This window comes from Marmota monax, unplaced genomic scaffold (genome assembly GCF_021218885.2).
Source record: "Marmota monax isolate L192 unplaced genomic scaffold, Marmota_monax_Labrador192_F-V1.1 WCK01_AAM20220418_F8-fsc00125, whole genome shotgun sequence".
Lineage (NCBI taxonomy): Eukaryota > Metazoa > Chordata > Mammalia > Rodentia > Sciuridae > Marmota > Marmota monax.
In genome coordinates, this window is record NW_026695235.1 from 5795251 (window position 1) to 5822029 (window position 26779).

General features: G+C 42.1%; 1 protein-coding gene across 16 annotated transcripts; it reads right to left on the reverse strand.

Moving 5' to 3' along the window:
- Window positions 1–280: 280 nt before the first annotated feature.
- Setd4 (SET domain containing 4) lies at window positions 281–23993 on the reverse strand. Of its 16 annotated transcripts, none has more exons than XM_058577256.1 (13): window positions 23722–23993; window positions 22002–22076; window positions 21296–21399; window positions 16363–16458; window positions 14415–14533; window positions 12119–12207; window positions 10216–10645; window positions 8763–8937; window positions 7038–7119; window positions 5809–5889; window positions 5230–5316; window positions 2496–2619; window positions 281–500 (listed from the first exon to the last, which is right to left on the reverse strand). In XM_058577256.1, exons 3-13 carry the CDS (start codon window positions 21366–21368, stop codon window positions 321–323), a joined length of 1536 nt encoding a protein of 511 aa, XP_058433239.1. In that variant the 5' UTR covers window positions 21369–21399; window positions 22002–22076; window positions 23722–23993; the 3' UTR covers window positions 281–320. The 16 variants fall into 16 exon arrangements, with proteins under 16 accessions (XP_058433239.1, XP_058433238.1, XP_058433237.1 ...); XM_058577255.1 differs by lacking the exon at window positions 23722–23993 and adding an exon at window positions 23572–23593; XM_058577254.1 differs by lacking the exon at window positions 23722–23993 and adding an exon at window positions 23538–23556.
- Window positions 23994–26779: the final 2786 nt, after the last annotated feature.

Consider the following 26779-nt stretch of genomic DNA (forward strand, 5'->3'; position numbering starts at 1 on the left):
CACAGTGACGGACCACACACAGAGCCGGAGTCTGGGCTGGCTCCAGCTCCCTCAGGCCCTCCCCGCCCTCTTCCCTTGGCACTGCTGTTTATTTTGTAGTGGATGAGAGGTGCCACTCAGATGGCGGATATGTCTTCACTCCCAGCTCCCAGAATCTTCTGCCCCTGCTCCACACCCCAGGAGCAGCCACCTGAACACCTGATCTTAAAAGCTCAGTGTTTACAGGGGAAGGACTAAGGGCATGGGCTAGAATACAAACCACTCAGAGACTGCAAACAGCTGAGATAAAATCCGTTTAATCCAATTTAGTTTAAAAATGCTTAAGTCACACCCACCACAGGAGGTGACCCCAGGCGTTCGGGGGAGGCCAGGTAAGTGGTGTGCACGCTGGCGAGGGTCTCAGCGGAGGCCTGGAGGACCTTCAGCTCTTCCCGCCACAGTGTTTCCACCAAAGCCAGCTGGCTTACCAAAGACACCTCTTCATCCTTCATGTGAGAAACCTGAAAGTGAGTTTTAAATTATTTTTTACTGTAGTAAAATAGAACATAAAATTTGCCACTTTAGCCATTTTAGGCGTATAGTTCAGTGGCACTGCGTGATTTCCTCTCCGACTCTCTGCCACCCCAGACATATCCTGTGACTACACATTAGCATCCTTAGTCCTTGCTCCCAAAAGCCCCTGGTAACCTGCACTCTACTCTGTCACTCTGGATTTGCCTGTTCTGAATACCTTATGGAAGTAGAATCTACATATATCCTTTTGTGTCTGACTTTTTTCAGTTAGCATAATGTCTTCAAGGTTCCTTAAAATTACTTTTTATAATCCCAGTCACATTTTCATATAAATGAGCTGATTTCTCATTTACTTAAAATACTAAGTTAAAACATAAAAGAAAACCTATTAGTAAGAAATCATAGGGCTGGGGATGTGGCTCAAGCGGTAGCGCGCTCGCCTGGCATGCGTGCGGCCCGGGTTCGATCCTCAGCACCACATACAAACAAAGATGTTGTGCCTGCCGAAAAAACTAAAAATAAATAAATAAATATTTAAAAAAAAAAAAAAAAAAAAAAAAAAGAAATCATGTGATCAATTTTTACCTATTTAAATGTACAGGCATAGACACTGAATCTGTCTGAGTGCCCATTACAGACAAATGGATAAAGAAAACATGGAGTATGTACACAATGGAATACTATTCAGTCTTAAAAAAAGGTGCATATCCTGGGGGCTAGAGTTGTAGCTCGGCAGTAGAGCACGTGCCTTGGACACGTGGCACTGTGTTTGATTCCCAGCACCACATATAAATAAGCAAATAAAACAAGGACTATCAATAACTAAAAAAAAACTTTTTAAAGGTGGATATCCTGTCATTTGTGACAACGCAGACAAACATTACACTAAATGAAAGACATTATGTTAAATGAAATAAGCCAAGAATAGAAAGACAAAATTATAAGTTCTTGTTTATATGTGGATAGAAAAAAGTTGAACACAGAAAAAGAGCAGAATGGTGTCAGAAGATGCTAGAAGTGAGGGACAGGGGAGACACTGGTCAAGGGATACAACACCCAAGCTAAACAAGAGTAGGCTCCAGAGACCTTCAAAGTCACCTAGCAAAGATCAGAGATCTACTGTACAGCATGCTGACTGCAGTTACTAACAGTATGCATCCTTGAAAATTGCTAAGAAAGGCTGGGGATGTGGCTCAAGTGGTAGCGTGCTCGCCTGGCATGCATGCGGCCCGGGTTCGATCCTCAGCACCACATACAAAAATGTTGTGCCTGCCAAAAACTGAAAAATAAATATTAAAAAAATTCTCTCTCCCTCTCTCTCTCTCTTAAAAAAAGAAAAAGAAAATTGCTAAAAAATTAAATTTTAAAGAGTCTCACAACCAAAAAAAGATATGAGATGATGTATATGTTAAATAGCTTGATTAAGGCATTCCTATATGTATATGTATAATATATATAAGAATATCTCAAAACATCATGTAGTATAACATAAATATATGCAATTTTTAATCTGTCAATTAAAAGGGAAAATTTTAAAGGCGTAGGTACAAAATCAACAGTAAAATCTAGCATTTACAACATTTTTTTAAATACTTATTTTTTAGTTGTAGTTGGACATAATATCTTTATTTTATTTATTTATATGCGGTGCTGAGGATCAAACCCAGGGCCTCGCATGTGCAAAAGGTGAGGGATCTACTGCTGAGCCACAACCCCAGCCCTAGAATTTACAACATTTAAGACATAAAATGTGCTCTTAAAAAGATCTGCTGTCGGGCTGGGATTGTAGTTCAGTGGTAGAGCCTAGCACACATGAGGCACTGGGTTTGATCCTCAACACCACATTAAAAAAAAAAAAAGAAAGAAAGATATTGTGTCCACCCACAACTAAAAAATAAATGTTTTTTTTTAAAAAAAGATCTACTGTCTTTAATAACATGTATAAAACAAATAACTTCACAGTCACAATGCTTAAGACGTACCCTCTGAAGCATAGCAGAACTCTCCTCTAGGAGATGATGGCATATTTTCTGGGCTACATCCAAACTTGTCTTCTCATTTGCATATGAAATTACTTCTCCAAGAAGAACTTTTTTCCAGCACGTACTAGAACCAAAATGTTCAATAAAGTAATTTCAGCAGGCTCTTGAGAAATAAAGAGCTTTCACACTGCAAACAACAAAGTCCCCTCCGATTCTTCCAAAGCATAATTAAACTCCTTCTATAAGCAGCTTCCCTAAAACCTTCACACCATGGGCAGTTCCCGTGTGGAAGCAACAAGGTGCACAAAAAGGAGCAGCCAAAAAGAAAAGGCAGGGGGACTGTGTGCTCCTTGCTGGCTGCAAGCAGATGTTACCATCATCACAACCCTGTGTCTGGGACACGGTAAGTGGAGTCGTGCCCACCAGCCAAGGGAATAAAGCAGGAGACAGAGGAGGAAGGGAGAGACAGGACAGGGAGCCAGGTCTACAGCAGAAAGGCCAGAGGACTTGGGAGCTAAGGCACTGGAGTCGTCCTACTCTTCAAGTGACAGTCTTTCTTGCCGGGTGACAACTTGGAACGCACTTCACAAAGCAAAATGCTCAACAGGTGCAGCCACAGCTTTCTTTACGTGAAAGCCACTCTGCTTAGACACTATGCAGGTCTGCAGGAGTGGAGCTCGGTGGGCAGGTGGGGCTGACTTTCTGAAGGCAGAAGAGTGTAGGTGAGCTAGGGCAGGACACTGAGCCGGAAGGGGGCAGAGCCAAGGCCACACGTGAGGAAGGAGCACCATCAGGGAGAGAGGGGGTGGAGGGGCTGACTGGGAAGCAGAGATTCTGGAGAATCGGCTGACAAGATTCCACTGGCACGCTCAACGTGCAAGTGGACGTAGACACAGCCAGCTAGAAACTCAGAACAGCAACAAGACCCGACAGGGAAGAGTCGTGACGTCTGCAGAGTCAAGAGACAAGGCTGCGCCTCGGGAACAGAGTGCTTGTGACAGAAAGCAGAAAATTACCATGTGCCTGGACAGTGTCCCATGCATGACCACTACCTAATGTAATCTTCACAATTACCTAACCCAAGGGAAGTGAGAACTGGGAAAGCTGCAGGCCTTGGCCGGACAGAACAAGAGGGTGGGAGGCGACCAGCTCGCAAACCCCCAACAGGCAGAAGCCCACCACCTGCTTTTCCTGCACCCGACCCAGAAGTGACTCTGAGGGAAGAAAAGAGGCCTAAGGATGACCTCTGGAAAATGTCCAGTTGCTTTAACTTTAGGCTGAAGTGCCTGAAAAGGTCTCATATCTGGCTTGTTCTGAGAAGGATTTAAAAACACTTGCGGGGCTGGGGATGTGGCTCAAGCGGTAGCACGCTCGCCTGGCATGCGTGCAGCCCGGGTTTGATCCTCAGCACCACATACAAAACAAAGAAGTTGTGTCCGCCAATAACTAAAAAATAAATATTAAAAAATAAAAAAATAAAAATAAAAACACTTGCATGGTGACAACTTGGAACGCACTTCACAAAGAAAAATGCTTTTGCATGGGTCTGCACAAAACAAAATAAATGTAAAACAAACGAATGGGAAGAACAAGTCAAAGGAAAAAATAAAGAGGAAAAATACAGTACAGTCAGGAATGAATCAGGATGCCTGTACATTTGGGAGGACCACAGATATTCCCAAGCTTTCTTTTATAATGAAAAGAAAGAAACATATCAGTAACAAAACACACCATCTGCTGAGAGTGAAAACACCTACAGCTGACCCTTGACCAACTCAGGAGCTGACAGTGCTGACACACAATTAAAAATCCACACATATATATTTTTTGGTACCAGGGATTGAACCCAGGGGCATTTAACCACTGAACTGTATCCCCAGCCCTTTTTAATTTTTATTTTGAGATAGGGTCTCTTTAAGTTGCTTAGAGCCTCACTAAGTTGTTGAGGCTGGCTTCAAACTTCTGATCCTCCTGACCCAACCTCCCAAGTTGCTGGGATTACAGGTGCCACTGTCCCAGCCACAGATAACTGCTGACTCCCCAAAAATTCAACTACTACTAACCTGCTGGTGACTGCAAGCCTTAACAATAATATAATCAATTAATACATATGTTGTGTGCTGTGTGTATCATATATGGCGGAAAACACACAAGGGCTGGGAAAAATGGCTTTTACTGTGATACAAAACTTACTGCAGAGACAAATGCTCAGGCAGAGATGATCAGCAGAATTTTAAGCAGACATTCCGAACACCACAACAGCAACAGGAGGGATACAAAGGTATTACAGTAACACAATATTCACTACACTGAATTTTATGCAGTTACAATTTAAAACTGCATCTTTCTGATATGTTTGTGCATAAATTTTGATAAAATTTAACTTTCTGTATATTTATGGTGGCAAATGATAAAATGGACTATTATCTATACATATTTGATGTTTTCATGACATAGCTAACTTTTTCTTAACTTTTAAAGTAGTTGTAGGCTATGCAGTTCATCTGCAAGGTTTTTCAAATTACTGCAAATTTCCAAAAAATTCCATGAATAAGGACCTGCACAGTGCAAATATGTGCTGCCCATGGTTGAGATCGTCTATTTCCCAAGTTCCTACAGGAAGAGAAGAAGGCAGCATCATGCACAGCAGGCAGCACTGAGTAGGCACCAACTACATCCAGCACCATGCTAAGAGCAATTTCTAAGCATTATTCATTTACTCCTCAGGCCTCACCTATTCAAGAAGTCCTCCAACCATGCTGAGCAGCAGCAAGATGAAGGCTGCTTCCCTGAGGAGACCCCAGGCTGCGGCAACCCTGTGCTGGGCAGAGCACACCCAAAGGTGCTGACAGGAGGCTGCTGCAAGTGGCACTGACAGCTTCACAGGAATGCGAGGGAGCCTGTCAGGGCTCCTCCACCTGTCTCCCCATGGAAAACCCCAGGGCTCTCCTTAACACAGCTTCTGGATCTGCCCTGGCAACTGACAGGCAGGGCTGTGTGAGGAGCTCTGCTGCTCCCAGGAAAAGCAGAACTACTCTGAGTCTTGATGCTGAATGGTGACACTGCTCACAAAAGCCATCAGGTCACCAGCAGAGAAACACAAGAGTTGAGAATGAAAACTTCCAGAGCCACGTACGTGATTATGACTCTAAAACCAGAAACGGTTGAAACGGTAAAATACGCCCTGGATGAGTCAGTTACATACAGAATGGCCTTTCTTTTTTCTCTGTTTGGGTATTTAAATAAAAGCCAACACCCCCAAATTGTGTCTAGGTTGTGACTACAACTTCAGACCAATACACGTGGAACTTACAATTTTTCAGCTTCCAGACATAACAACTTAAGAGCTGTGAGTAACCTCCAAGACGGCCCATCCCATCCAAATGTCAAATTTCTAAAGTAGAAAAACAAAGACATTTCTGTCATATCAGTATTTCATGACACCATGACAAATGGTTGATAAGCCAAACATTTTTTAGAGCATTTTTTAGAACATTGTTACCTATGATGTTGGTCAAAACAATACTTAAGAATAAATACTTAAAAGTACTTAAGAATAAAGTCTAAGAAACAAAAAATTCTCTTTTTAAATTTTTTAAAGAATAAAAAGCTGCCGGCATTCATCTGTAATCCCAGCAGCTCAGGAGGTTGAGGCAGGAGGATCGAAAGTTTGCAGCTAGTCTCAGCAATTTAGCTAAGCTGTGTAAGCAACTTATTGAGACCTTGTTTCAAAATAAAAAATAAAAAGGTCTAGGGATGTGGCTCAGTAGTTAAGCACCCCTGGATTTAATCCCTGGTACAAAAAGAGAGAGAGAGAGAGAGAGAGAGGGAGAATATAAAAAGCTATTCTTCCAATCACTTTTAGTAAGAAGCAAAACTTGGTTAAGAGATGCACAGGACAAAGTTCATAGTGATGAATGATGGAAGAATCTGGATGTTACCGCAGCCAGATAGCTCTCACTCAACTGCTATATGAGAGCTATCTTAATTTTAAACCTTAATTTTATTCTCAAAGAAAATTTGGAAGGGAGAACCTAAAGGCCTATCTACCCATGTAGTGTGGAACCACCAACCACCCCTTCCCCAGCGCCTGTACCATGATGCTGGTGACTGGTTCTCCTGAAGGCCATCCGGCCTTGCCACAAGGCAGAGGCAGGGGGCTCTCTTTTAATACAGTATTGAATAGTTCAAGTTTGTTTTTTATTTATTTATTTGATTCTTTTCTTTTTAGTTGTAGTTGGACGAAATACCTTTATTTTATTATTTATCTTTATCGAACCCAGGGCCGCACACATGCTAGGTGAGCGCTCTATCGCTGAGCCACAACCCCAGCCCCTCAAATAAGTTTCTTTAAAGTGTCTTAGTCCTGTGTCCTCTCCTCCACAACAGTGAGCACCACTTTTCTGCACATAGTAAGTGCTCAACTAACACCTACCAGTGAGCTGATGGAGTTAGGAGGTGTCTCACGAAAAATCCAACCCTCAATTTTTTCATGAAAACTTCCTAAAAGAGTAATTTCAAAAGGGAAAGGGAAACACTTACTCTATAAAGCCATGATCCTTTAGAATGGAAATCTTTTTGTTCATCTGTTTATCAGTTGACGGAAGATATTTAACAAGTGTATCTGCATTAAAAAAAAAAATTCATACAGAAATTTAGGGTATAATTCACACAAAAGTGTATCTTCCCTCTCCATCTGCACTTACTTTCCTTCCCATTAGGATCAAGTATAAACAGTTTTTCCTAAGTCACAAGAAGGAAATCTACTCTTCAAGTCCAATTCACTGAGATCATTATTTAGTCCCTGAAAAACTGTAAGAATTCCAAGGCCTCAGGACAAAACACCCACAAGCTGAGTTCATGTTCCCATTAAGTCAATCAATGAACAAAACCAGGTCATTAAGACAAGGTAATAACTTGGAAAACCACAACCAACAAAACACAGGCTCTGTAAAAACATGAGAGAAGTCTTGTAACAAGAGTGTTTAAAAGGCAGAATTCAAATAGCACAATAATGACTGTTGCAATTACCAAAAAAAAATGCAAATATGTAAAAATTGACAGTTATTTGGAGAATAGGACAGGGTAAGAAAGGTTTTTTTCTTTCTATGGTAGAAAGCATATATTAGGCAAGTGCTCTACTACTGGATTGTTCCCAAAGCACTTTCTTTATTTTTTAACAAAAATGTGATTTTTCTTCAAATTAATTTATTTGACAACTATCATTTCATAGCCATCAATATTAAAGTTATCAGGATTCTGAACCATGAGCCAACCTCAAAGCAAGTTTTCTAAGAGACTCTGCAAGGCCCAATTTTAGTTGTTTTATTTATATTTTGAGGAGTATTATTAGTCTGTGTAAAGGATGCATAGTATAACCTTGACCATTTCTATGTCCCTTTCAACTTACACATGATTACTTCAAATTATATACTGGGGAAATCTCTAGACATTTCTTCATGACCTCCAAACCACCACTACTATTTCAGAAGAAAAATAAAAATCAGCCTTCTAAGTACTATTTCAAATACTAAATTTGGAATTTTCACATCATAAATTTAATGACTAAATTATTATTTTAAAATATTATCATCAATGACAATGGCTAGTTAGCAGACCATAAAAGAACACAAGTGAAATCAATTTTTTTTAACCATGGCATTAATCTCCAAACATAGGATTACATATTACACTTATCTCTTTGATTAACACAGTATCTTAACATTTTCATTCCCTGCTTTCTAATCCTATCTTCAGTAACAAGGCTTCAGTACAAATATTTCCATTTCCTTCGATCTAATAATACTATGCTTATCTCCTTAGAAATCTTCCTTTCCTTTTGCATTGTCCAATATGGTGGCCACTAGTCAGAAATGGCTTTCAACCACTTGAGATGTGACTTGCCTTACTAAGAAATGAATTTTAAATATTCATTTAATTGTAAGCAATTTAAATTGAAACAGCTCCATGTACCCAGTGGTCCCTGTATGGACAGTGTAGGTCTAGGTTTCTTCCAGTTTAGACCTCTGACCTAGTGCAATAAAACTCTGCTCAGTTCTTATCCACTTTATCAACCAAAGCTTTGCTGTTTTGAGTTCAAAATTGAAACTGCACAGTTAGAAAGAATAGGGCTAGCTCTACCCAGGATAAAGTAAATGATGTGTAGGTATGTTTCAAGGCTTTACTATTTTTAATAAAACTCAAAATAACAACATATCCAAGTGGGACAAAAATTGTCTTAATAAGAAAAGCAAAATTGATTCCAACCTCTTGAGACATAAACACAAGCATGAGGATTGCAGGGGGAAACAAAGCCATACTCCAGCAGCAGCCGCTGGTTGTCGTGTGGGCCATAGCAGATGAATACCTCCTCGTGCTTTCTACAACCAGAAGCTGTTCTAATTTCATAACAACGAGTCTTCTCATTAAATGCTGCATTTACCTAGAATGGAAATTTGTTAGAGATTATTTTAAATATAAAACTAAAAAGCTGAGTTGTGGCCTCTGTCATAAGTTATTTTTGGGTAATCCTTTAAAACTGTACTAACCATTCTTAGAAGCTCAGGAACCCAGGCCACACACCCACAGGCCGCAGTTCGTGGTCTTCCTACAGTAGTCTGTAAAATCACTGCTTTGAAGCATAAATGCACCAAAAGCCCCATCAAAATAAAGTCATGCCAATGGATAGTGACTGAGTCCCTAAGTCCAGCATCCTACGGCACTGCACACCCTGGCATTATTCGTATATATCAACAGAAACACCCCTCTGACCCCTGACCCCTGTGGGTCACACTGTGGAAAAAGCATCTTTCTGTAACAGTAATAATCGGACAGGCCAGGCATTGTCCTGGGCCTAAGCAAGCACAGCAGGCCTTCCCAATCTCCTCTCACTGGCATCTGTGATGTTCTCGTGGACGCATGTCACATAAAGAGACGAGCACAAGCAGAGCCAGCCATGCGCCTGCACAGTGCATCCCTCGTGCACCCCTCACCCACAGGCAAGCCCACTGATGAACTCCTCTCCACCCTGAAAGTCAGCCCTTTACTTCAGCATACCCATTTACCCTGCAGACACATCCATCTCCCATACCTGCCACCAAGGGAAAGGGCAGGGAAAGAGGTATCTGTGACTCTGTGGCTATCTCCCAAAGCAGGATTCTTCATGATTTCCTGACTCCTCTCCCCACAAATATTCATCCATTTAATAAAAGTTTACCAAACATCTATTATATGCCAAACTCTGCCCTAAGCCCTGGGGTTCCAAAGAGAACAAAAAGTCCCCATCCACAAAGATTTTGGTGCTTAATGCAGGAAGGAGGAGTCCCTCAGTTATCAGAGCAAAGGTTAATGCTCTGACAGCCATGCCACCAAGTGCAAAAGGGATGGGACAGGAAAGAAGCTAGACCTCGGCCCCGGTCTAGAAGGAGCATGAAGGAAGGAGGACTCGAGCTGCTGGTAAAGGTAGCCTAGAGGATGGAGCCCGGGGCTCCTGAGGCCTGGACAGCAAAGCGGAGAAATGGGGCAAAGAAAAAGCATTCCAGAAGGACACTGGAGTCAAAAAGAAAAACCCAGAACGCACGAAAGGCAGGTGGGTCCCACGATTTTACCTGAAGTCAGCTACACTTTCCCCATTGGTCCCGCTCACTATTCAAAGTCCCAGGTTCTACACACTGAAATCTTCCTATCAAAACAGACATGTGTCACCATGTCAGCTTCTCACCTGGACATGAGGGCTGTGATTCAACAAATCCAGGTATGGAGCAAGCGCACAGGTGTCCGGCTCTGCGGAAAGGCATTCCTGCTTCCTAGGCCTCAGGTACACAGCTCTGGTGTTGACAGTGCACCAGGCCCACAGGAGGGCGCTGTAGCTGAAGATGCTGTCAATGGGCTCTACAAACAGAGGCTGCAGGGAAGAGAAAAAGTCTCTGGAGGAGGTGAAAAGCTTCTGCACGTGGGCTCGCTGCTCTTCAGTCTTTGCTTTTAACGCTTTGGGTAGAAGATTCACCACTTCTGGCTCCAAACAAACAGGGCAGGTGTAGGTCTTGGGTAAAATCTGCAAGTAAGGCTTCCAGAGAGACCGGTCCCCAGCATGCCTTTCTGACACTAAAAAGGTGCACAGAACCAGCAGAGGAGATGGACGAGGCTTCCACCTTGAAAAATTAAGGTCAGATTGAAGGAGTTACTCTAACTTGAAATATGGAATAAGCTAAGTACTTTGGTTTGCTGCAGGAAGAACTGTGCTCCAATGGTCGACAGGCCCTACCCTGACTTAACACCCCAAGAGCCGTCTCCTTCCTTAAGGCTCTTCTCCAAAGCACATCCTGGCCAGGGACCTCAAAAAGTCACATTTATGTGTCAGAAAAGCTGACTCTACAGATTCCAGGACTGTTTACAAGATTTTTTACATGTTTTTGAAAACAAAAATCAATAAAAAACCTCTTTGCTTCCAACTTTGTTCTCCTGTTTGAAAGCTTCTGCCATAAGCCCATTGGTTTCACCTGGATAAGGGTATAAAATACAGTGGGAAAAAAAAATGGTGGAAAAAAAAACCTAGACATATACCATCCAATATAGAGATCGCTAGGTATATATACCTGTTTATTTAGAATTAAATTAATATTTAAAATTCAGTTCCTTAGTATGGTAAGTCACATTTCAAGTACTCAAAAGCCATTTCTGCCAGTGGCTACCATTTTAGACAATGCAAAATAAAACACCTCTGTCATTGCCCAGCATTCTACAGGATGGCACTGAGTGAAATCATAATACACTCACTAAACTTACGTGCTTTGTTAGAAATTACATAATTTTCGTTAAATAATTACTGATAAAATATCTCATGTGGCATGAATGTGTTTAGAAAAAGTTATCATTAATCTTTTAATATCCAAATATCCAGATTCTTATACTGAGATGCATTCCACCTAAAACTAAAGAATGAATGAGAAAAGGTTAACCCTAAGGGCAACCTTGCCCCCCAGTCAGGCAATACAAAGATGCAAGGGCGGTGCCCAGAGCTGTCCTTGGGATTAAGCAACAGCACAACCTTTCAACCCATAATGTAGAAACTCCTTCCGCTGAGGTGCACCCAAACAAATGCCCGCCAAAAATGAGCCAGAATATACTCTCAGCTTTCTTAACTCCCACTTCACCTCCTCTCTATACCTAAAGAGAATTAATTCTTTCATAATATTAAAGCTCTTCATAGTTGAGGAAGAATTCAAGCACATAAAAATAAGGGTTAAACTAAAAGAAAGGGTTAACTAACCCCCGTGGATACCTACTATGACCAAGGGAACAACTGCTACCTATCAAGGCACTTGGCTGTGATTTACATATATGGTCCCACTTAACCTCCACTTTCTAGTTAGGTGATGGGTAAGGACTCACACCTGTGTCCCCTGCAGTCTATTATTAAAGACTTCAAAATGCAGTTTATATGCATGAAGAATAAATTTCTAGGACAGAATATACCTTTCAATTTGCATTCAATTGAGTTCAGATATTTATCTGCTAGATAAGCATCTGGATCCTACTGAATTCTGCCTTGGATAACACATTTGCCATGACAAAGGCATTCAGGAGAAGCACTGGCACCAGATCAACATGATGTGGCCACTTACTTAGTAATGTACACCCCTAAGTAGCTTCGAATCACTGTTTCCGTGGTGAGCAGGCAACTCTCAGGCAATGAAATAATCATCTGTCCCTCCTTGCCAAAAAGAAAATAAAGTTTAGGACACCAGTATTTTGGGATGGACTTGTACATATTGTGAAGTCACTAATCCCGCAATCATCTACCCAAAAGCCCCTACTACTCGCTACAAATAAGCCCAACAGCAGGCTCACTCCCAATTCCCTGAGTCAGCAGATGAGTCCGCTCGAACACTAGGTTCAACACCCACACAGAATTAAAAGTTCAGAATGGGAATGACTCCCACCTGTCAAACCGGCACAGGAAGGAAACATGGAAACACTTGAAACCATATAGTTCTTCTAATTTCTTATGTGAGGAACCAGTGATACCTGGGGGCACAGGCACAAACCACTCAAAAAAGTTCCATCCAACAAAGCCTGACACAGCAGCATGCTGCTTAGTTTCAATTATTCAGGAGGCAGAGACAGAAGGATCAACTGAGCCCAGGAGTCTGGCACCAGCCTGTGAAACATAATGAGACCCCTTTTTCTTAAAAAAAAAAAAAAAAAACTATCCAGTGAAATCCAAGTGAGCAAGCAATGGCCTAATCTCTGAGATCTGTGCCAGAGAAGGCAGCCCAGCACACAGATTCTCATTCTACCACTTGCAAAAGTATACATTGCAGTTTCTCTTACTAAGATACAACCACAGAGAGAAAAAATGAAGACAAAAAGTAACAAACAGGCACTGGACACTGGAGACACTGGTAGTGTACAACATTATGGAACCAGTAACAATCACCAAATAGAGCACTAAGAAGCAGATAGAAGAGCCTGCTTTCATTTTAACCAGCATCAGTAATTTAACCAGTCAGTAAATTATCTTAAAGCTCTTTGGGGTTCAATTTATGGTTTCTGAATCTATAAAGCAGGTGATCAGTGTAGACATCCCATGATCTTCTACTTTAAAAAATAAATAAATAAAACATCCTATATCTTGATTGGTAAATATCTCTTTAACAAATAAATTCTCCAGGCTATACAGTTAAGATCTGTGCATTTCACTATATGTAAAATGTCTCTACTTTCAAAAAGTTTAATTAAGAAGTCACAGTTGAAAGTACAAGTGAAGCAACTACCAATTATCGTTTAATAATTTCAACAAAAACTACTTATAGATACTGCTATATATATGAGAGGTCTATTTCTTCTACTCAAATTCTGCTTCAAATAAGTCAAGGCATAATTGACTTATTATGCCTTTCTGAAAATATACAAAATATTGCACAATAATGTGAATATACTTAACACTACTGAACTGTACATGAAAAATGGTCCAAATGACAAACTAAGTTTTATATATCTTACCACCATTAAAAATTGAAAACAAATAAAAAATATAAAAGCAGCACAATAGAATTACAACATCGAAAGGTATCATTTTCTTAGCTGAGTTTAAAACAAATTAAATAAAGGAATTAAAAATAAATTTAGGGTCGGGAGGTGTAGCTCAGGGGTTGAGGGAGGCTTTGCATATAAAAATACACAGCACCAAAAAAAAAAAAGTTTAGATAAACTTAAGGTAAAGGAAGCAATTAATTTCTAACTTTAAAGAAAAGTATGCATCACATAATGCTCTAAAATACCACAGAGAAAAACTAAAAGGGACCTAAAGATCATCTCCTTATTTACCAGGTAAGGAAACAGAAGCAGGAAGGACTGGAATCTCGTTGCCAATCCCAGAGTTGGCAGCAACCCCTGGATCTGGCCTTGTCCCCAACTTGCTCAGGCTCTCCTCCCGTACCACGAACAGCACCCCTCACAGATCTACAATATGACCTGATTTTTAAACCTTGATGTGGTGAAGCATTAGGAGAGGCCTACACCAAAATGACTTCTCTCTTTCTTCTCCTAACAAAGTCCCATTTAAAGAAAAGGCAGCAGGTTTTTCCCTCCCAAGTAGCCGCCAGTCGGAGCAACAGAACACTAGCCAATGGGGGCGGGGCACTGGGAGCATCCTTCCAGGGAGGATCCCTGCACTGCCTTTCCCCCTTGCTCCCTCCTTGTGCTCCAGGAGCCTAGACAGGCTTAGGGAGGGACAGAGAGCTAGGAGGAGTCTGAGCCTCTGAAGGCCACAGGCCTGGCCCCTCTAGGCTTTATTAAATGACAGCTTACACTTCTGCACTGTTTTTAAGCACTGAGACACTTGGTTTTGTCTTTTATATGAAGCAAACTTAACCCTTCCTGACAGAATCGTAAGAGAAATAGTTAAAAGTAAAGTACTTTTGATTCACTTGATTTGAACCACAAAAACAAAGCACCAAAATCTGTGTTAGGTTTCAAGGACAAAAGAGAAGTTCTCACTCGCAGGGGTGTTCTGCTCATCAGCCCTCTTCCTGTACCTAGGAAAGCAAACATGGAAAAGAGGTGAATATCTTCAATTGTATCTTCAAGGTCCTAGAGAGCCCATTTTGAAAGAAAAATGTAAATGAGTTTCAAAATTACAAAAGGCTGAAGATGGGTGTCCTTAGCCCTCCACTCCCAAGGGAGAGGAGGTCAGGAAGCTATTCTAGAAAACATCATGAACTCCTTATGATATTATAATCAATCTGACAGAGTGGCTTTCACAGATCATTCTTTGACTCACAAAAACAGAAAATTAAACATTCTGTTAGAGCTAGGAGAAACCCTGATACAAAACAACTAGGTCAAAGTTGTCAGAACCAAAATGGAGTTAACTTGTGCCGTGAAGGAAGGGTCCTCACACTTGATTGCCTGACAATACCAACTGTCACAAAAGATTCTGCCACAACCACAACCTCAAACAAAAATACTTCTGTGAGGATAACTGCCAGCAATTGTCTGTTCAACCTTGGAATGATGCCACCCTTGTTATTGATCCTTACAGCCAACAAAAATTGTTCACTTATCTTACCCAAACCTTCTCATTCACCTTTAAAAACCCTTATCTTCCTCTGCCTCCCTGGACATGCCAGTAGTTCACTATGGCCTGCCATTCCTGTTTACACTGTTTTGGAGCCCCTCTCTGTTGTTATTAACTCAAATCAAGCAATTTAGTCCAAACTCACCACATGTGGCTGATTCTTGGGGAACAACATATCATTTCACTTGGCCAGAGGCACACACGGAAATCATCTATCTTGGGAGACACAGAGGAACTTATTTTGCTCAAAGTCAAATTAAAACTGAATGATAATGTTAATGGCCAGAGGAAGCATTCAGTAACATATACTTTTACATTTTCTATAAGGTAAAATGTCTGTATCCTGCCCTGTGATATAGAATTTCAGGGCCCTTCTATCACACAACTCCTTCTCTCTGCTGTGGCAGACCCCAAGTCCCTTTGAAGGGCATCCTGGTGTATTCTACCATTATTTCTAGCCCACCCATGGGCACACCAGGGTATCCTTGTATGCAGGTATGCACTAATAGCAAGCTATCCAACTTCTGTGACAGAATGTTCCAGAAGAAAATTACAACCTAACCTCCACAATGAGCTCTTCAATTCCCATATCAGAGGTTAAAATGCCTCAGCTCAGGTGACTGTGCAGCCTTTAGCACTGATCAATTGGCCATTCACCAGCTCCTCCTCCAAGACACTGAACTGCACACCTGACACTAAGCTGAGGGACAATATAGACTGAGGCCCCTCCCTTGCCTACAGAAAACTATGCCAACTCACTGGGGCCAGGGATAATCCCATTAGCCTGCATGCTTGAAAAAATCCCAGGAAACCACCACAGGCAAGGTGACCAGCACATGGGTCACCCAGTATCTTTCCTATGATGCCTAGCTAGGCATTCCCTGCAGGTTGGGGTCCAGGACACCTGCACTTCCACTGAACAGACAACTAGATTTAGTGCACAGGAGACCCAGAGTCACGGTACTGGTCCTGTCAATACCAGAGAACCTGGCTCAGTTGAATTTGTAGCTCCCCTCCCACAGGTGTGTAATATATCATAATTGTGTCTTTTATGTCCTTGTCCATGACTTCATCTTATTTTTATATTCTCATTCTCCTTTTCCTTTTGATTTCATCATTCTGTCATTTCCCTTCATCTACCACGTTCATTTATCTTTACAACAAGTTGAAGCACAAAGAGTGTAGACAAGTCAAGAAGCCCACCACCCAGCAACAGATGTACTGTCAGAGAGTGCTCCACCCACTCCCATCTGAGAGAGGTCAGCAGAGCTGAAGCACAACTCTTACCTGGAAAACGAGCAGGAGTTAAGTTCCTATCTTCAAACTTCCTGTTTTTCAGCCACTTCTTTAGCTCTATAAATTCAGACTTGTAGCTCTCATTCACTGGTTGAGAGAGGAAAAAACATGCTCGTTTAAATTACTGTATACTAAGAACACCTATAATCAAGAATATCAGACGGACTGATCATAAAAGGTTTAACATCAACTAAAACAGAAAGACCATTCACTATATGATCATCTCCATAGATGCATAAAAGCATTTCACCAAGTCCAACATCCATCCTGATAAAAATTCTAAGCAAACTAACACAAGGAAACTTCCTCAGCCCAGGAAATAATATCTAACACGGACACAATGGTGACAAACTCAGTGCTTTCAAGACCAAGAGAAGCGTATCTCACCTCTCCCTTTTCATCAACACCAGTACACATGGCAAGAAAAACAAACCGAAGGAATGAAACAGGAAAAAAGTAGTAAACCTGTCCTTATTCTCAGAAGACACGAGTACCCATAGAGAAAATCTAAGGGGAGTCTACCAAAAAGCAACCAACTAGCCAGGCATGGTAGCACACACCCGAAATCCCAGCTACTACTGAGGCTGAGACGGGAGGATTGCAAGTTTGAGGCCATCCTAGGCAATACAAAGAGAAACAACCTCAAAACTATGAAATATAATAAAATACAAATACCAAAATATTATGTTGCAGAATATCAAATCAATTTATAAAAATTCAATGGTATCTCTACATATGAGCAATAAACAAAAAATAATATTAAAAATATCATATGAAATAGCATCAAAAAAATATAAAATTCAAGAACCTAAAAAACAGATAAATCTAAAAAAATGTAGACCTGCACATTAAGAACTTCAAAATATTACAATTAAAAATATATAAATAGACTCTTACAAATTGAATATTACTGCCCTCCCAAAATGAGTATGTTAAACAGTCATCGTATTTGAAGATGGAGCCTTAGGGAGTTCAGGTTATGAGGTCAGGAAGTCGTGAGGGTGGGGCCTTTACCAAGGGATCCCTGCTCTTACAAGAAGCAAAGAAAGAGGACTGAGGGTGTAGCTCAGTGGCAGAGTGCGTTTACCATGTGTGAGGCTATGGGTTCCATCTCCCAACACCAAAAAGGAGGGCGAGAGATGGTCTGCCATGTGCAGACAGTGGTGATGCAGATGGTCACCAGCCAGGAAGACAGCACTCACCAGGAACCAAATCAGCAACACCTTCACCTGAGGTTTCCCAGCCTCTACTACTAAGATATAAATTTATATTGCTGAAGCCCATTCTATGGTATGTTGTTATGGTAACCCAAGCTGATAAAGACCAAGAATGAAATAGATTCTAATCAAATTAAGACACATATGGTACTCCCTAGAACTATAACTAAGGAAATAATCCAGAACAACATAATGAAAAGACAATAAAGAAATTAAAACAGTTCATTAGAAAATGCTGATTTCATACAAAAGAAAACAGTATAGAAGAACAGGAACAAAAGCAAAGATAGGAGACACACAGAAAACAAAATGCAAAATGGCAAATGTAAATCCACATCTATCAATAACATCAAATGTCAGTGGATTAGGAAATTTGGGGAAAAGCAGAGTTTGGTAGGCTAGATAAAAACAAGATCCAAGTATATCCTGTCAACAGAGACACTTCAGATAATGCAAGTAAAGGATAGAAAGCCCCAGCGGATGCACAGCACCTAGGGAGCAGAAGTGACTACTCCAACAAAAGACCAGAAAGACTTTCAAGCAAAAGTCAGTAGAGAGAGACATTTATAACAATGAAGGGGTTCATCCATCAGGAAGATATAATAATTACACACAGATAGAAACCAAACAACAGAGCCCCAAATATTGAAGCAAAAACTGGGAACAGTTGACAATTCTACAATAATCACTACAGACTTGAAGACCCCGCTCTCAATAATGGGTAGTTAAGCAGAGATTCAACAAGGAAGCAGAGAGAGCACAAGGACCCAGCAGAATGGAAGGAGACGGCTAAACACGTTACCCACAGCAGCAGAAAGTGCATTTCTCTTAAATGCACAAGAAGCATTCAGGATAGACCACATTACAGACCAACAAATGTTGGCAAGAACATGGAAAACTGGGACTCTCACAAACTGCTATGGGAGTATAGAACATACAATCACTTGAGAAACTCGCCCAAGCTTCAGTTTCTTACAAGTTAGACACACATTTGCCACACGATCCACCACTCCCGCCTATGTAGTTATTCAAGGAAACAAAGGCGTAAGTCCACGCAAAGACTTGTACATAAGTGTTCGCAGCAGCTTCACTTGCAATGGCCCAAAACACAAATGACTCTAATGCCCAGTTTGAGGGAAGCAAAACTTGAGCTCTACAGAAAGGGTCTGGGGGTCTGCAATTACTCTGGCAAAAGACATACTACCAAGAAAATAAAGACAGAATTTTATTCACCTGTACACACAGATATTCACAGAAAAATGCAACTCAAGGAGGTGGTTAAATTGTGGGGCTTCTGTACCATCTCATTAGGGTACTTTGGTGGGGGAGAAGGCACTTACGGGGAAATGAATGGCCTTAGAAAGACACAGGCCCTCAGAAGAGATGAGAACTATGATAGTCTTGTGATAATACTTATTAAGGTGACTTCTTATCCCAGTGCCAGGTTCTTATCTCTAATGATAGGAATCAATCTTCTCAACTTCCAAAACTTCTGGGCAGAATCATGACCAGTGAACACCACTCAGAGGCTTTGATTTTAAACAACAAGTGAGTGAACTCAAGGAAGAAAGGAAAACTTACACATATACAATATATTATACATCCTTCCATCATCAACAGGATGAACAAACAATAAAGGCATTCAACAATAAAAGAGAATGAACAAATACAAATAATAATGTGGAATTATTTCAAAATTAAATAAAATAAACCACATTTTTAAGAACAGGACACACTGTGTGATTCTAGTTACACACAACTCTATAAAATGCAAACTAATCCATTGTGACAGCAAGTATTTAAGAAGCTACTCAAGGTGTTGTGTACAGAGGTTTCAGCCAGGGATGGTAGGAAGTGATTATTAAAAAAAAAATGGAGGGCCGGGGTTGTAGCTCAGTGGTAGAGCGTTTGCCTCGCATACATGAGGCACTGGGTTTCATCCTCAGCACCACATAAATAAAGGTATTATGTCCATCTACAGCTAAGAATATTTTTTTAAAAAATGGAAATTTTATAGCATAATGACTTCATTTACGATACACATACCAAATTATATACTTTAATTATACAAAATTCATTATGAGAATTATACCTCAGTAAAATCTTTTTTAAAAATGCACAGGCATGGTTGGGGTTGTAGCTCAGTGGTAGAGCGCCTGCCTCGCATGTGTGAGGAACAGGTTCGATCCTCAGCACCACATAAAAATAAATAAAGATTATGTCCAACTACAACTAAAAAAAAAAAATGCAAAGGCATAAGCCTTCCAACGTACGTAATCAACAAACAGGGAAATAGATCTTGTGGTAAGAGCAATAAATTAACAAGCATAATCATTTTTTATGTGTTTATTTTGAAATGTGGTAGCACTGTGTTGCCTAAGTTGGCACTGAGCTCCTGGGCTCAAGTGGTTACCCACTCAGCCTCCCAACAGCTAGAACTATAGGTACCCACCAGTATGTCAGGTTAAATGAGAATTTTTTTTTTTTTTAAGTTACAGTTGGACACAATACCTTTATTTTATTTATTTTTATGTGGTGCTGAGGATCGAACCCAGAGCCTCGCACTTGCTAGAAGAGCGCTCTACCGCTGAGCCACAACCCAGCCTTTAAATGAGAATTTAATGAGCAACTTTACACACATAAATACACACAGATAAAGACACAGCTTTATGGTAGCCTCTATGAAAAAACATACACTATATTGCTGACCCTCAAAAACTAGTCCGGTTTGGAAACAAGAGTTTCATGAGAAAGCTTGGAAAAATATTAGATCCTCAAAGAAGAGTACACCTAATAAGGATGATTGCAAAGACTAATGTCAATGACTAGTAGAAAGAGCATTTTCAAAAATATAGGACCTCAGCTCAGTTCTGAGCACAGGAGAGAAGGCAAATAAGCTGGGAGAAGGAAAGGAGACGTTCTAGGCTAAGGAGAACTACGGAGATTGGCAGAGCTGGAAGTGTTCAGAAGAGGTGACGTATTTCCAGGATATCGAGCGGCCAAACTGGAGCTCCACTGGTGAGAGACACGAGTGCCAGGCAGGAGGTGAGATCTCACACAAAAGGCATGAGGATCCCATGACACACCTAACCAAACAGGCAACACAGACACAATCCCTCAGGAAAGCTGCACCAACAGTGACAAGTAGACAGCAAAAGAGGATGGAGGCAAAGGAGCAGCGGAAATCATCCCAGAGGGCAAAGGTAGAATGGGAACAAAGCTAAGAGAGATTTAGTTGGCCACAGGCTATGGAGGGCCAAGAAGCTTGAGGAGGCAGCGATTGCCTCAAAATGGTGCTGACACGCTTGGGGTCAACTAGGAAGAGTGTAACTAATTTTATACAGATACGATTTACATTTAAACAGCACTTTTAAGTTGTCCAAGCACTTTCACATACTGTATCTCCTTCAGGCTGGTTACATAGATTGGGAGTGATGAATTTACACCCCGACTTTTATACCCTACACATAACTAAGGTCACGGCAAGCCACAGATCCTGGATCATCCCAGAGAAAACTACTGAAGCAATAACTGAAATATATTCATATACTCCCCAGGGCTGGAAAGAATACAAGAGCACCACTTAAAAAAAATGCTCTTTAAGAAACATTACTTTGGAACAATATCTATCTACATGGCTTTATGTATATCACTGGATGCTAGACAAAAAGGAGTTCTGTTTTACTAATAAAAAAACAAAACCATACCTCCTCTTGATTCAGAACTTCTGAGGTGTTTTCGCCTCCTGATCCGGCTTGTTCTCCCTCTACCCTTCTGCATACTAAACTGGAGTTTCTGTGTAGGTGCCAGCCTAAAATACAAAGCAGATCTTTGTCTTACTTTCCAGCTGGATGACAGTCACCATCCTTGCACTGCTAAATATGCAAACATACATTTGGGTAAGCTGTTTCTCTAATGCGCTTTTTGTTCAGGAAATGTTTGTGCGATGAGCTAAATCAAGAGCTCTTCCATAAAGGAGACCCCATCATATGGGTCCCTCTGAAACAGTTTCAGCTTGAAGCCTTAATGAATGTTTATTAATGACAGAAAACTTCATAACTGATTTATTTATTTATTTATTTATTTTGGTATTGAGGACTAAAGCCCTTTTTTGTATTTCATTAAGGCAGAGTCTCAATAAGTTATTTAGCATCTTAACTGTTGCTGAGGCTGGCTCTGAACTAGAGATCCTCCTGCCCCAGCCTCTGGAGACACTGGGATTACAGGTGTGTGCCACCATGCCTGGCTCATAAACAGGTGCTTTGGTGACCTGTAAGATCTCTATTGTTTTCTTACAACTGCTTATATTTTATCATTACCCCATTAAAAATTTCCATTGGAAAATCACCTTGAAAGGGCAACATAATTAGAATCAGCTCTGTGCAAAAGACTTTCCCGCAATGATGCAAATACCTTATTTCTGGACTGCCCAATACAGTGGTCCCTGACACATGGGAATCTTGAGTACTTCGAATGTGGCTACTGAAACTGAAAACAGATTTTTTTTTTTTTTCCTGGTACAGGGATTGAACCCAGGAGAACTTGACTACTGAGTCACATCCCAGCTCCATTTTGTATTTTATTTAGAGACAGAATCTGAGTTGCTTAGCTCCTCTCTATTGGTGAGGCTGGCTTTGAACTCCTATGATCCTCCTGCCTCAGCCTGCAGAGATGCTGGGATTACACCGTGTGCCACGGTGGGTCATAACTGATTTTATAAACGAGTGCTTTGGTGACTTGCACAATCACAGTCGTAACCAACATTTACTAAAACACCAATTTGAATTAACCATATTTAGAACACGCAGAGCTGTGAAATTCCTGTTCCATTAAAACTCTTCGACAAATCAAAAAATTCGCTTTCAGTGGCACGGTCCTGTAATCCCAGACAATGAGAGGACAGCCTCACCAACTGGACCCCCATCTTAAAATTTAAAATAATAACAATAAAAAGCGCTGGGGGTGTAGCTCCATGGTAAAAAATCCCTAGGCTCAATACCCAATACCAAAAAAAAAAAAAAACAAAAAAAAATGTAAAGTAAAAAATGCTGTTTGTCTTAGCTATCACAGTCTTGGAATAAACATCTTTAAACAGGTGTTTGCAATAGATTAGGGAGAAAACACAAGTCAAAAAAGCAGACAAGCCAAGGTGGCAAGATGAAGAGTGGCTACTAGAATTTCTACAAGCTGCTTCCGTACGAGCAGCGCTCCGCGCTCCGCAGGGCTTTCCTCCAGGGCTCGGGGTGGCTCGAAGGCTCCCTGCGTTGGGCGGGCCACGACCGCAGCGCTGCCCTCACCCGCGACGCCGGGCCACCCTCCGGTCCCCGACGCGCTCCATCACGCCCGCCGCCGGCTGGGGACACCCACCGCCTGCGCCCGAGCCGCACGCCCAAGGGAACAGACCGCGCGTGCGCACGGCTGGGACGGGCGGCGGCCACGCACGCGCGTCTCCGCCTACGCCCAACTCAAGAGAGACCCTCCTGCAAGCCCTAGCCGCCGCCATCCGGGCAACGCGCGGCTCTGACCGGAAGTCCCCCGGCTCACCCGCAAGCTCGCCACGGCCTCTGACAGTGCACGGGCCGAGGGCGGCCCAACCCTCACAGTCAGAGGCTGAGAGCCACCACGCCCGCCTCCGGCCCTTGACCGCCCAGACGTCAGTCACTCGCGGAGCCCCGCCCCTTCCCGTCGCCAGTGTCGCGCATGCGCAGCTGCCATGACTCGCAGGCTGCGCCCAACCTTGACCCCTGGGTCGGCGCCCTAGGTCGCGCAGGTGGCCACGGCCCTCGGAGGAGCCTAGCTGCCCAGGCTTGCCGTGTGCTCCACTAGGACGCAGCCCATAGGGCGCCCCTGGCCGACCGCAGGCCCTACCGGGCTGGCGCTACCTGCTCCCCACCCCGCTCCACTCCTCCCTTCCCACGGCGGGGACACAGTCTCGCCCCTTCTCCCCACCTGTCCCTCCCCCGCTCTCTGCCCAGCTCCAGACCCGCCTTGCAGGAGGATTCCAAATAATCCACGTCGATACCAGTTCCAGGAGACGGAGCTCCATTTCTACCCACCACCTTGAATGTGGGCTGTGCTTAGTAAACGGATTCCTGGAAGTACAACGTGGAAGAGGGGCTGGGTGGGAACTAACCTGGCAAATACCGCCTTGGCCAGCTGGTCAAGGCGACAGCATCCGGAATAAGTCACATAGACAGCATTTTCCTCCTGTATTCCTCCCCAAACCCATAACTCGCGTTCTTCCTTGAAAAAAAAGAAAAAAGAAACAACCCCAGGATTCCTAAAATATCTTTTCTGTCATGAAAACCAACTCTGACAAGCCGTCATAAACGAAAGAACCCCAGCGAGACATGACCATTAAATGCAGTGTGGTATCCTGGAGGGGATCCTGGAATAGAAAAGGGATATTGGGAGGAAAACAAGTGAAATCCAATAAGGTGTGGAGCTTAGTTATTGCAGCTGCTTCAGTATTGGTTTCTTGTGACAAAAATACTACAGTGTTAGGTAATATAGACATGAGCAAGGTCACTGGAAGGGACAGGGAAGATAAGCAGACCAAAGAGAGGGATCCCAAAATCTGCTATCAGAAAGGCTATAACCAGTTGTGGTCAGAATTATTGGGACTCTTGGCAAACAGCACACCCACGCTGTCAAACAGGTCTCGGGCATGCTCCCTAAACTGCAATATGTTCAAGATAACCCTAAACAAATTACCAAATAGCATTCTAATATAATTAGCATTGCAATCCCCTTCTTGCCACTGTATACCTATTGTAAACCTAAGAAAACTCTATGGCAATGTAACATGGAAAATTGACAAATAGGATGGTGGGAACAAAGGGTTAAGAGAATATAAAATGAGCCTACTTTGCCAAAAAGCAATCTACCTGCTGCAGCCTTGCCTATCCTGAGGGGTCAGGAAATGTCACATTCCTCAACAAGCAGAGGCAGGGGGCCAAAAGCCTGGCAGTCAGTGTAGATAATGAATGATGGGGGTTGAGGAGATGAAGACTGGTTATCACTGGGTTTCTAACAGCTAACCTCCTGGACAGCACTTCCCAACACAAGGCATTACCTTCTGTGCTCCTCCTTCCTGTCCTTAGGTGCATGGAGAAGAGAAGGTGGTGGAATTCTAGGGGTCTATAAAAGAGCAAGATACATCCACTCCCACTGGCACCCAGCTTTGGGCCCCATTTTCTCCTCCGAAGTCTGCTACCTTTGTCCCTCTCTTAAATAAAACTTGCTTTCTGCCTGTGGTTTCTTGGGTGTTTAATCTGCAACAGTCGGGGTGGAGGTAGGGGTGTGGCTACCAGTTCCTGATCTCCAAGACCTTATCAGTATCACAGTGTTTGATTCAGGAATTTATACTTTGTACATCTCATTTTACCACATGCAGGAAGGTTGCTGAGGGGGTACACTCCTGATTTAAGGGATATACATTTCAGTAGAACAGGGGGAGAATTCATAACACAAAGCTCTTTTTAGTACATTTTTGAAGGAAGTGTGGTCACGGACCTAATGTCAAATTTTGTCTAGAATAAATAGTTTTTTTGCAGCTTGAACATTTCAGGAAGGTGCTTAAAGGTGGGGTGGGGAACTAGGCTCCTCCCTGGGACAGAGCCTTGAGCTGTTAGACACTTTGTTAGTGTTTAAGTTGTTTGAGGTGGGGGCTCAGGTGGACTTTCTAACAGTGGTCCCTTCACCTTCTGAATATAGCCCTCATTGCTCTAAGGCTTATTAAAAAAAAAAAAAAGTTTTTTCTCTCTTCTCCCCTCTTCCCCTCCCTAATAAGATTAGGGGGACAGGATTATATTTTCTTCTGCTAGTTGTGTTGCCCTTGAACATACCCACTTCAGGAAGGAGATGCCTGCTGAGGATCTGGGAAATGAATATCTCCTAAATTAACAAATTAATCCTAATACCCATCAGGGCACCCTGGGACTCCTTACCAGAACACACCTGGAAAGTAACCCTTGAATTTCCTTTAAAACTAACTCCCTGTCCCTCCTGATCTGGAGAGTCACAGCCTTTGGGATAGTCCCCTGTGTTTCTCCTTTGCTAGTAAAGCAATAAACATTTACCTTTTTCTCAAAACCATGACCTCATTATTAAATTGACATTGATTGGCACTGGGGACAGAGACCAACCTTTGCTCAGTTACAGAGTTTCCTGGGGCAGCATATGAGCTCCTTGCCTGTCAATCACTTGCCAATGATGTGGCATAGGGACAGGGGAGGAACCAAACTCAAACCAGATTGAACAGGAAAACAGACAACCCAAATCCAGGGCTTCCTGCTCTCTTGAGACAGATCAATCACTCCATGTTCTCTGGACCGTACTTTTGTATTGTAAGATAAAACTGTTGTGCTTATTTACTCTATGTGCTCTGTGTCTCCTGACTGAAATCCATGGTGGATCTCCTCCCTGAGCCAACATACTCTGCTCTGAGAGTATATTCTTAACTTTTTTAATAAACTTTGCTATACTTTTGCTTTTTTTTTTTTTTTTGTACTGGGGTTAGAACCCAGGGGTACTTTACCACTGAGCTATATATCCCCAGCCCTTTCCACTTTTTGTTTTGTGACAGTATCCCACTAAGTTGCTGACTCTGGCTTTGAATTGCGATCCTCCTGCCTCATTCAGCCTCCTGAGTACCCAGCTATTTTTGCTACTTTTCAAGTCTTGCCTTAAGTCTTCTCTGGTGGGAACACATAACAGAGGAATAAAACTGGATTACCAGTAACAATAGTGGTAAGATGTTAATAGAAGAAACCGAGTTAGAGGTATACTTTAATTCTCTGTATTACACTTGCAATTTTACTCTACATTAAACAATTATAAACTTAAAACTTAAAAAAAAAAGATGTGTGGGCTAGAAATAGATGTTTCCAAGCATGGAACTGTTAAAATAAACTGATAAAGTTTTTAAGGAACTAACTTTATTTGAGCAGAGATTCATGAGTGGGGCAGGATGCAACTGGAATTCCTTTTGATCTCCACTTGGAAAGAGTACCAGGAGGCAGCTTTTATAGGGTGAACGTGAAAATGTAATGCCAGATTCGTGGGTCCCCAATAGACCTCCAGGAGCCGAATCTGATGCAATCATACAAGAGTCTTTATTGCAAGCTTGAGCCTGGAGTCACAACCATTTCCGATGCAGTTGTCCCGAGGAGTGAGTCCCGGTCTTCTGT